Consider the following 12,445-nt stretch of genomic DNA (forward strand, 5'->3'; position numbering starts at 1 on the left):
GAGTTGTCCGTGTTTTCGTCTTACAACTTTAACCCTTTCACAGTGTGTTTTCAGTTCATGAAAGTTAATTATAACCTTTTTGGTTGACTAAAAATATCTTACTCAGCGTTTCACACTCACCATGAGCTAGCCAGTAGGGCACGCTCACATGTACGAACATACACTAAAATACGCGTGCAAGACGGCCGTGCGATGTCAACAAAGCACAGAGAAGATCTGATTACAAAACACACAGAGGGAGAGCGACTTCATTCTCTGCTCAGGTAGACATTACTCCTCTATATCTTTACATAGCAAATAGTTGTTTGCTGCTATGTTAATGCTCTGGATATCATGTAGAGAACCTTTAACAAACAGATATGTGTGGTATCGAACACTTGGCAAGAAAGCAAATAAGCGTATTTCAATCAAAATGTCGGATCTATTCCTTTAAAAAAGCCAAACTGCACCGGCTACAACAACGGATCATTTTGATAATTTGTTAGAAAAACAGGACTTGAGGTGAAATGACAAATGAGGTTGAATATTTCAGAGCGGGAGTGTATGATTGACAATAATCTACTCTAAACACACATTATCTGACTGGAGGATCTGCCATTATACTGTAGAATAAGACTGGATGAAGTTGAGAAAATAAGCACTCAATCTTCCAGCGCACTAAATTAATTTCTGCACCACTGGCACTCATTGTCAAATACTTACACCCCCATCGAGCTGATACACAGAGAGGTGGAGAGACGGACAGAAAGAGAGAGAGAGAGAGAGATAGAGGGAGATTCAGAGATTGTGATAGTTCCCATATGTGCATACAGACACCTGATATTCGTCCTGGTGGGTGAATCAACATTCTCTGTGAGTGACACAGATGTGCGCTCCGTCTGTTGGAGTTCAGAAGTTAAATAGCTGAGGGAGGAGGACAGGAGGAGATGGAGTGATACTCATTTGTTTATATTGGGAGAGGATATTTAATAGACTTATAAAACCATAATTGGCCAGACTGCTGACTGGCACTTTCCTGTGTCTACGTTTCGGTCTGCACCGTGTTTAACCGAAGTGTAAACCTTCGCCTGGTGTCATTCGGGTTTGATCAGCATTGTCAACGCTTTCTTCTTCGGTAACACTTCATTTTACAGGTCATGGTAACTAGGTGATAATAAGCAAGTAACCTAAGAATTTCTGCCAAATTACCCCAATATTTACCTCAAAATCTATTGAAAATGACTTTATTATAAACATTATTTAATAATTATATGCTAAATTGGCATCTAATGGTTAAAATAGGGCCCTCAGGCTTGAGAAGCGGCCGTGTGCTGCTCTACTAATAGAAGACATTTCTGATCAGGCACAAATCTGGTTGTCAATTGTACTGCATAATGTTTTGTTTTAAATGTTCACAGTGTTATGTGAATTTGTTGGCAGTAATACTGATTCTGTAATGTGAAATTAATGCTTTTCCAAAATAAAAATAAAATTAAAAAAAATAAAATTATCAGCTATTGGGAAATAGCGGAATAGGATTATTAAATAATATTTATAATAAAGTAATTTTCGATACATTTTGAGGTAAATATCAAAGAAATTTCAAATACGGTTACTTACTAATCATCACCTAATTACCATTCTTCTTCTTCTTCTTCTTCTTCTTCTTCTTGAGCGTTCCCTTTCTATAGTTATTAGACCTGGCTCATCAATTTGACTATTTACCAGACTGAAAACTATTTTCCCACATCTTCAAGCAGACACCTGTGTGTTGGTAATATTCTTTTCCCAGATGTAATTTCCTCTATACTCCCTTTATTGTGTGTGTGTGTGTGAGTCGGCCACTCAAACAGGTGTAACTGATTCTTTACACCTCCGAGTCCTTTGCGTATTTTGTCAAGTCATGAACCATTTCTCTTTCCTCTCTCCGTCCGTCCTTCTGTGTGAATTCCATCTGCTTGGATCCTTTGTTCGGCTGCTAAGGAAAACATTTGTCTTTTTTTTCCTTTTTGTCTTTCTCGTCTTCTCCCTCTCCTTTTCTCCCCGTTTTCATGTGTGTCGTGATCGATTTGCAGCCTGTGTGTAAAAGGTGGGGGCTTTAGGTGAATGGGATTTGAGTTCAATTTAAGACTGCAGAGGAGAGATACTGTTTGGCAACATTTATATCCACACACACATAAGGTCCAGATGTTGTGTCCTCTGGCTGCCCCGGGGTGTTAGCAGTAATATAGCTTTCTGGCGGCTGCGTTACGCTTCCTTAAGCTGGAACGCTGTTTATTGGGAAAAGGTGAGCTGAGGCCCAGCTCAAACCCCCTCCCCCTCCCTTAATCCTCAATTGCACTTTTATCGCTCAAGCCGCCGAGCCCCGATGACATCTTCGTCAAAAGGCTCAAACCTGCGCGTGCCTTCATATCCGGGTGAAGGATGACATCATGGCAGTGTGATCTATGGAGCATGCATGGCTGTCTGCAGCGAGAGACGTCAGGCCGGTTTATTTGCCTTCGGCCCTGAAGCTGGTTGGCTCAGGCAGCGTAGTGAAAGGCCTGAGGGATGCTGTAATGGCAAAACTAAGCCTGTCTGCTCCAGAGCCGGTTCACAGAAAGGTGATATATTTTCAGTGTTTTTTTTATTGACTCCCTCAAGGAGTAATTTGTCTTTTTGTCCTCCCCACTCCATAGTCAGGTCTAAAGGCAGGATAACGATGTGTATAGTCCTAATGCCTTTTTAGCAAAGCTAGTGGCATGGCTCTAGGGAAGGCAATTTTGGTTGGACGGTTGGTCCACCACTTTGGTACAGACTGAAATATCTCATTACCTTTTGGATGGATTGTTATGGAGTTTTATACAGACATTTATGGTCCCCAGATGATGAAACGGTGATCCCATGACTGCCACCAGCAGGTTGACATTTTTGGGTATTAGTGAAATGTCTCGATATCTATTGCATCTAGGGTGACCCAGCCCTCGCTCCAGCCTCGGTCTGTGTCTCATTCACATGAACGAAGGAAGGGGAAATAACTCTGGAATAACTCTGGAATCACGTGACGGACACGGACGTTGTAGTAACGCCGTTTGGCCACTACGAAAATTGGCATCAACGACCGGCGCTCTTCCCTGGGGCTTGGTTTGTTGACACTGTATGTAATGTACTGTAGGCCACGCCCACTGTGGTCACGTGATGTTTCAGTGTTTTTGTTCCGGTGTTCGGCACAGAGCTGACACCCGCTCGCTCGTTCTCATCCCCGGCTCTGAAGCTCTGTTTGCTGCTGTTGCCTGGCAAAGTCAGCGGTGTCAGCGGTGGGGACCGACGGTAGACTTCTATGTTAATGAAATGTACCCAAATTCATGAACATGTAGGATATTACTACTGAATTCCTGTAATATTACGTCATGTGTTTACTACGTGTTTATTTGCATATAGAGCGGGGAAGTGGGATCCAATCACAAGTGGACACTCAAGACGCGTGTGGAGACGCATTCTGATTCCAGGTGTGAACTGACGTACTTAAAGCTATCCACTTGTAATCAGATCACCCAAGACGCAAGTGAATGCCAGGTCTGAACAGGGCCTTATTAGACACAGACATCACTCTGACACACTCATCTGGTGCTTAGCGATAGTCATGCTGATGCATGACTGAATATGGCAAAAAAAAAAGTGATGATGCAGATTTTGTGCTGTTTACTCTTGCGTGTTACATGAACACAATTGGAATCTCCTGTTGGCAGCCAGAAATATGAATCAGACGCCACATGTTGCTCCTAAAAGCAGTTCCAGTGTCAAACAGACCTTGAGCAGATTAAAATAGTCAGAGCTCAATTCGTTCCTAGTTTGGTCAGAGTACCAACTCTTGCATTGTCTTGCCCCTGGAAGGAAATCGTCCAGCGGTGCCGGTGATGAACGGCTCGATGGCAATGAATTATCTTCGTGTCTGTTTATACCGCGCATGACTTTAGCCTTTCTCCTTCCCCCGCTCTTTTCTGATCTATCACTTTTTTTTGGAGGTCTTAGTTTACTCTGGACCTCTCTCATGCATCTGGGCTATTTTTCAACGGTCTCACTTGCAGGGACTTATCAAGGCATATATGAGTTCAGTTACCTGCACGAGGCATACCAGCTGACTGCGCGCTGAAAAATGATCTTGAGTCATGATTTTAAGTGTTTATTCAATCCAGGACTTATTATCAACTCTGTCAGTGCTCTGGTAGCGTAACTTTAGGAACGTGTGTGAGAGCCAGGTCAGTAGAGTGTTTTCTAATCCGTCTTAGTGGATAAAGCTATTTAGGAGCACACCAGGAGCCAGAAAATATCTGCATTGCATACAGATGGTGTCAGATAAAACGCCGGTATGGACAAAGACATATCATCCCCGAGAGAGGAGCAAAAGTGCACATCTGAGGATTTCCTTTTTAAAACCGTGATTTGATGTCGGCGTGCGTTCTCAACATATGTAACAGTGTCAAGCCCCCTCGTAGCTGAGAAACAATAAACTTGGTTTGAACCACCGGTGTGGCCTGTAAGACTGCCTATGATTTATAGTTTGTTCTCCTTCACTGGCAGGGATGGTTCCAGCACAGGAGTCTTGGCCTGAGCTTTACATTTAGGCGGAAAAACATTTTGAGAAAGAATCTCATTTCCAACTCAAAATTTAGAGGAGAGCATTTTTTATCCATTTCATCTTTATGTTTTCAGTTCAAAGTAAAAAATAAAAACCTGCCTAATAACACTTCTAAAGGCTGGCCCACACTAAAAGATGTTTCAAATATTAACAGATGTGGAAAATGTGAGACTCCACATATAACGACATGTAATGATGAATTTAACAGTTTTGTTCCTATAGTGTGTGGAGAGCAACGATTTGGCCAAAACTGATTCATTCATGAGCAACAAGAGAGTCCCGACTCAAAAAAAACAAACAGGAAATCTTGCAAAATCTCGCAATCAAACGTGACTTTAATGTAAACAAACATGACGGACGACGGGCAGGAAGATTTAGATGATGTTGATGCTGAAAATTCATGAAGGATGGATGGATGGATGGATGAAGTCATGGAGGAAGACATGTTAAATAAACACTAATCAACAAGTTGGTCCTCCATTTCTGCTTTGCGTTTTGCATTAGCTCATGCATTAGCCACGGTTGCCATGGTTGTCCTTCCACTTCAGTCAGCTTGGTTCTCAATTTGCTATCATACTTTCCCAAGTTACTGCGTCATCGGCTGTCCTCGGGGTTCAACAGGATATCCGATCGTAAATATTGAACATGTTTAATATTTACGATTTGAAATCGGTGCGGCAAGGATGGACTTTCGAGCAGATCAGGAGATGTAAAAAACACTGTCAACATGCCTCACACCACAGGAATATCTGGAAAGATAATCTTTAGACCCATCAAAAAATGGGCTTTGCTGACGATCGTCAGGATGGGGGGAATAGGGCCCTTGAAATGTGAAAATGATGCATGTTGTATTACTCATCTATTACTTGGTAAACATCAGTTGGGCGGGCGCAGTAACATCCTGGAGTCTTGTTGTCACAGTGAGGTTGCCAGGCAACCACGGTATGACATGATGTTTGAGATGCTGCATGTGCTTAGTCACTGCCCCGAGTGGCTGCTGATAAAGAAATGATCCATCTTAAAATCAGCGTCTCATCTCTACATATCTATATTTACTAAACAAGATAAGACACAATCAAAGTACTCACATGGGGAAGGGAGGGAGTGAACCAAAATCAGTAAAACAATGAACGCCCTTATCCTCCATTTTTTCTTCTGTCCTTAGATCTCCTACTGCACCCGGAACAAACTAACATATGTGTGTCATTTACTTTCCACATGTACCGAAGTAAGAAGCAACCTGGAGAGGATTTACGAAGAGCAAACAGTGTTGAAATGTTTCGTGACCGTTTAAATTTAACCAGAACCTCCGTTCAGCCATTTCAGCTGTCGATTCTCAAACCACTTGGCGGGGCGTGTGGCGAGAGTGACGTCCGTAAGGAGAGAAATGGAAGTGGGGTTTTACTTAGAAATTGATAGGGCCCACATGTGTGCTACCCTCTATGAGCTCAAGCTGGATTTAATATTGTTCATCCCTATTTCGTCCAACTGTTCATACAACGGTTCCTATGATATCTTACGAAACGTTATTCCTCATTTTTCGTGGGTTTTTCTACGAATGTCCTGCAGCACGTCAGTTTCTAGGGGTGGGAATCACCAGAGGTCCAACGATACGATATTATCCCGATACTTAAGTCACGGTACAATCTTATTGCCACTTTAAACATTATTGCGATTATAAACAATCTGATATATTGTGATTTATTACATTTTTTCAACTGCTAATTATGCAGTTTGTCAACATCTGTTTTATCTAATAAGATTTAGTTTTCACTCTGTTCATCTTAGTGTTTTCAGTCACATATCTTGAGGTCAGAGGTCAAGGGACCCCTTTGAAAATGGCCATTCCAGGTTTTCCTTGACAAAATGTAGCGTAACTTTGGAGCGTTATTTAGTGTTCTTCCCGACAAGCTAACATGACATAGTTGGTACCAATGGATTCATTAGGTTTTTGAGTTTCATTGGACACCAGTATCTTCACTTTAAGCTCATTGCATTGTTAAGAGATTAATAGTTTAAATAATAAAAGGTCGATACTTGACGTCCGTGTATTGATACAATTTAACATGCATACAGTGTTTTCAAAATAAACTTCCATCTTCACAGGAAACAACTTGGTTAGGTTTAAGCAACAAAACTACTTAGTTAGGTTTATTAAAAGGTTGTGGAAATGGCGTTACTTGATTACGGAAATTACGTGACTTACACGTGGTATGAACATCAGTCTCCTGGACGAAAGCCCAATGTTTTTTGACCCACCCATCTACCGCGACCTCCTCCCTACGCAGCGTTTGTCGCTCTTAATACTTCCTGCTTCACGATTACGTGGATTACATCCAATTGATCGTGGGATATAAACGAATTACAGTGCATTACTTTTTGTAGGTATAGCTACGAACGGTGTATGGGAACAGCCTGAACCGTTAGCTTCAGTTGTAGATTTGGCAAGTGCCCATTGGACTGAAACATAGCTGTATGTCAATGGAGGTTGTACAGAGCCAAGCCATGTTACCCTGTAACCTACCTCATGTTCAGGCGCAACATGGCAGCTCGAGTTCTCCACATTTGTTTTTACAGTTTGTCATCTGTGGCCATTTAACAGTGACACGAGAGTGAGGCGGCGCAAAGAGGTTGTGAGTGTTAAGCCTTAGAAAATAAGCCTCTGTCCTGTTGCCATGCGCAGCCGTCCAGCCACGCTCCTCGGGGTTCGTGTGGCCAGAAAAATGACAACAGTAATTTGGGGAGACGCAGTGAGCTGAGGGGCCAACGGCTCCTGCTCCGTGGAAACTTCATCGCTGACCTTTATGCCTTAGGGGAAAACTCAGTGTTACTAGTACACAGATACTAAGGGGCTTACTGACTGACTGTAACAAGTAGTTAGGATCTGAAAGGTAAGCTCTAAATAGCATGATTTTAGGGCCCTTTTTAAAGAACTGGTTACTCAGAAACCACACTTCACTTTAGGTGATTGCGCATCTTGTCTCTTCTTTTGTCCCCACCTTCACAATAACAGCACATCTATGACTTGATTCAATAGCAGCACAGCGTTGAGTACAATGTGAACAAAATCCAGCATATTATCTTACTTACATGCCCCCTTTCCACTTGCCTCTTGCTCCTCTTTTACATATTGTGTTCACAAACATGCACATTCTCTCAGCTCAACACCTGCAGTTGTTTTTTAGCTCTTACCTCTGACAACATGTGTAATTGGCATTTGAAGACCACCAACCAAACCCAGCATAGCGGCGCTGTTTTGACACATATTCTCCATGGAAACAGTGTCTCAGTACCATGAACACACACACAAACACACAGGCTCGGAGTCACAGTTTGGTAATCTTAGCTGCGCTCGGGGCAGAAGTCACCTTGTCTGCTACATCAACAATAACAAGCGCTCCTTTCATGGGACAAGTCCTGTTCTGTCCAACTCACAGGGATCTGTCAGAGGCTCCTGTCTGTCTTCCTTCCTTTCTCTGTCTTCGTCTCTTCCCTGCAAATCATTCACTCGTCACCCCCCCCTCGTTATCTTGAACTATACCTCAAGGTTATGTTTAAAGATAGAGACGTTGATCTCAAGGGATCAAGAATTCAATTAAAATATATTAAATATGTCTTATTTTGTCGTCTAATTTTAAAATGTTGCGTTGTTTGTCCCGCAGAGCGCCAAGAGTCTTCAGAACAACAAGGATTCACGCATCCTGTGGGCCAAAGAAGACTTTTTAATCACCACCGGCTTTGATATGGTGAGAAACTCTTTGTTCATCTTGCATTGTCCAGGAGTCCTGTGTTTCTAATGTGTGTTATTACCTAATGAAAGAAGTACATGTACTACAGTTTGACCATTATGAGTTTATGAGGATCGACTCAGATAACATTAGTTTGGAACCAATATCGCCAATATTTTTGGGTCTTATCCTAGCCAGATCTGGTCTGATTCTTGTTACTATTATCAATTCAGATTCACTGGCTGTGTCTGAAATTACTCTCTATTTGCTAATCACAATATTTTAAGTGTTTAAGTTCTGATGTGTGAAATTTGTTCACCATATACTGTAGTGCCATCAAAAAATCTCAACAATGCAATGAAATATGTTCACTATCATGCCCGTACATGCAAATATTCCATGCAATGCAATGTGTTGCCTTTGCTTCTGAGATGAAAATATCCATCATGCATTACTGCACCTGTCAGTGATGGTGCAAAATCATGATGATGAAGTGTAAATTCTTAAGAACTCAGTCTCATTTAGCTTATATGATCTCACCTGTTGTTAACTTCTCTTGTTGTTGTTGTGTGTGTAGATGCGTAGCCGGGAGGTGAGGCTTTGGGACAGCAGGAAGCTGAGCTCTTCGGTCAGATCGGCGACGCTCGGCTCTTCCAGCGGGTGAGTACAGCATCAGCGTGCAACCACTGCCGCCCCATAACTGGCACGGTCATGACACTGACTGTGTTGCACTTTAATGTCTGAGGTCATGCGTTACAGTACAAAGTGTGACTGTGTGATTTGACATACTTAGCATACATGTTTATGTGTGTGGTATGTGGATATTGGTGTTTGGCATTTACATATATGAAATGATGTATGGATGGCCTCCGCACGTCGTGAAGCTGGACGGGCGTGCAGACCTCCCAGAGCTCAGACACTGTCCCTCACATTCTTGTCATTTCCTGGGTCAGAGCCACACACAGAGACCTCTATCCTCTCTCTGCGTCCCTCTGTCCATAATCACTGCGAAGGGTCAGACAAACGGCAGTACACACATCAACACTTCTCCCTTCAGCTCGCCGCTTGTCGTTTTCTGCTCCTGACCTCCTCCCAAATCGCTCCGTTTATTTTTCCAAACACGGCTTGCGGAGGACCGGTGGAGAGCAGGAGCGTGGCCGAGCTCCAGAGAGGAGAGGAGAGGAGTGGAAGGATGGAGGAGGAAAGAGGGGGAGAGAGAGAGAGGGTGGGAGTGAAGGTTCCTTTGTCAGATCCAACTCATGCATTTTAGGGCTATTATAAACAGCCTTGTTGGCCAAGTCATTCCAAACTGGAGCAGACCAGACTCCGCCAGGCGATTCAGCACGCTGTGGTGGATTAAATAAATTTATTATCATCATTATTACTGTAAAAAGGCAGAGAGGTAGCTGCACTGAGCTCTCTGTGGCAGCTCCGATTCCACATCTGTGGCGCAGGTATTTAAAGCTGGGCATAGACTGGACAATTTTTGCCCGTTTCTGGCCCACATTTTCAGCCGCAGGACTCATTTTAGAGTCGGACTGAATTTCACGATCTCCCCGTACAGTAGGAGTAGGAATTACACAGCATTTCTAAAATGGTACAGTGTATGCCCAGCTTTAGAGTCTGTATGTGCCCATGTTTGGTTGCAGCAAGGACCAGAAAGTGTGAAGATATACAGTACAATATAACTTTATGTAAATAGTATGAACAGGGTTTTTTTTAAGCGGCCTCTTGAGGAATGTGATTGTTTTTTCCTTCCCTTTGGAATCTGTGTGTGTGTGTGTGATAGACGTTTAGGAGTTGACACAGCGGGATCCTAAATAACACTCTCCCTCCTCCCTCTGCCCTCGTGCGCGCCACTCATCTCCATTTCCTCCACTTCCTCCTTCATTTGAGTGAGACAGATAGTTGCCTGTCTGAGTGCCTCTCTGGAATCCGTCGCATTGTTTTGTGCCAGCGTACTTTTCATGGACATGGAGGATATCTGATGCCACATTTCTTTTGCTTCCTATTACCAATTTATGTATTTTGTTTTGTCATACCAATGCAAGAAAACACAGCACATCAGGAACTGTGTGTCTGCTTAAACCACAGAAGATAGTGTTAATTAGTCAATTTTATTGCAAGGTTTGGTCTCCCTGGTGTCTCTGCTCGTATACAGAGGAATGTTGAAGTTTAGCCGCCGTTCTGTGGTCGTGACGATGGCGCAACTCGAAGAGAATGTACCAGCGATGTGAGGATTTCTACCAAAGTGTCCTACTCATCTGGTGTCAAGCTGTTAAGTCTTCCTCCTCAGCCACTGTCTGGTTGTCTAAGTGTCTGTCTGCGCTTTCTTGAATCAACCCACCATATTGGATTTATTAGATGCATTAGCTTTGAATTTGAGAAAAGCCCTCTAGTTTCCTGTATTTTGATACCAGTTAGTGTGATTATTTTCATTGAACATAATTGCTGGGGTGTGTGGCGTCGACCCATCTGCAGTGTGTCCTGTATTAAATCACTTCAATCATGCTATCATGTGCCGGGATGGTGTGTCAGAGAGCGATCACTCCCAAGGCCACATCCCCTCCAGATGCCTTTAGACCAGCTCTGATATAAAACAGGTAGGCGATCAGATGACACATGAGACCTTGCCCTTTTGCTGCCATTCTGGCTTTTCCCCTTCGCTCTCATTTCATCTTCTTTGCCACGATATTTCCTTCACCCTTCTATAACCCTGATTCTTCTTTTCCCCCCTAATTGTCCTTGTTGAGCCTGAAAGATACGTCAAAACTTGAGATGTTGGTGTAGCAACTTTAGTGTTTTATCCCATTTCCATCACACTGAGTTTAATCTGAAATAAATTAGGGGTGTAAGAAATATCAAAAATATCAAGTATAGCATCTTTATGTTTTGTGATACTGTATTGATTACATGCAAAGATGAACTCAGTCAATACTTAATTTCATTTGGAAAGATATGCACCATCTCAGTGTATGTATGTGCCCTCTCAAAATAGTGCTATGATGTTTGATGTTACTAACCTTGCACGACAACTGGAATCTTGTGATGTCACGAGATCACGCGAGGATCGCAGGATCAAATGTCATCTGGAGAAAAACAACAGATTATATAAACGAAAATAGACCCGAGCACTTGAGTAAGTGTCTGCTGCATCAGTCTCCTTCAAAATGACTGACAGAGTGTCCCTGACAGGTACTGCATTTAGCATAAAACGATATTCTCAAATCATACCATGGCAAACTCAAGGCCAACAGCAACAACAGCTGTCAGTGTGTCAGTGTGCTGACTTGACTATGACTTGCCCCAAACGGCATGTGATTATCATAAAGTGGGCATGTCTGTAAAGGGGAGACTCGTGGGTACCCATAGAACCCATTTACATTCACTGATCTTGAGGTCAGAGGTCAAGGGACCCCTTTGAAAATGGGCATGCCAGTTTTTCCTCGCCAAAATTAAAGAAATTAGTGGTGTAAAAATGAATTTGCGTTGACGCGTTATCGCGTTAACTTTGACAGCCCTAGTTAAAAGGGCGTGCAAAGTTCCCTTTTTATGTTTATGAACAGCTTTTTATACACCACCTCATCCCTACATCACGATCTTTATCCTTCCCCCGCCTCCTCCTAGCTTCTTGCCCTGTTTAAATGTAGCTGCAGCATTGACCGAGGTCCCGTCTGGGCTTTTGACCAAAGCTGCTGTTACGGGACGAGGCTCCATTCTTGTCTGCTAATCTTCACAGTGGGGAAACCAGAATCCAGAACACTGTCAAGAACAAACAAGGCTTCAGGAGTTAAATTAAGGGGAAAATGTAATCGCTACTTCTTATTCGGTCGTATTCATCTAAGCGCCGGCCAAACACTTTATGAAGCTAAATAGCTCCTTGACGTAGTGTGCAATCAGCGAACGCTGATAACAGAAAAAGCTGGCCGGCTTCTAGGTAATGTGCAAGGTCAAAACATTTGTTATTGCTGGCTGTTTACTCAGTCGTACTGTATCTCAATATTTTATAATGCAACTGGGGGATAGAGGCTCGTGTCTGGGCCTCCTTCCACTCCTTCTAGCCACTATTTATCTCCCTTTGCAGTGAAGTTTCATTCAGCTTTCAGCGTCGGGCTGGCCT

General features: G+C 42.9%; 1 protein-coding gene across 1 annotated transcript in view; it reads left to right on the top strand.

Moving 5' to 3' along the window:
* The window catches only part of coro7 (coronin 7), a 136,258-nt gene that overhangs the window by 35,573 nt on the left and 88,240 nt on the right, over positions 1–12,445 (top strand). The window contains exons 8-9 of the mRNA XM_037793551.1: positions 8,260–8,343; positions 8,903–8,985. Of these exons, the coding sequence (XP_037649479.1) occupies positions 8,260–8,343; positions 8,903–8,985 (167 nt within the window). The remainder of the gene's footprint in view (positions 1–8,259; positions 8,344–8,902; positions 8,986–12,445) is intronic.

This window comes from Sebastes umbrosus, chromosome 14 (genome assembly GCF_015220745.1).
Source record: "Sebastes umbrosus isolate fSebUmb1 chromosome 14, fSebUmb1.pri, whole genome shotgun sequence".
NCBI lineage: Eukaryota > Metazoa > Chordata > Actinopteri > Perciformes > Sebastidae > Sebastes > Sebastes umbrosus.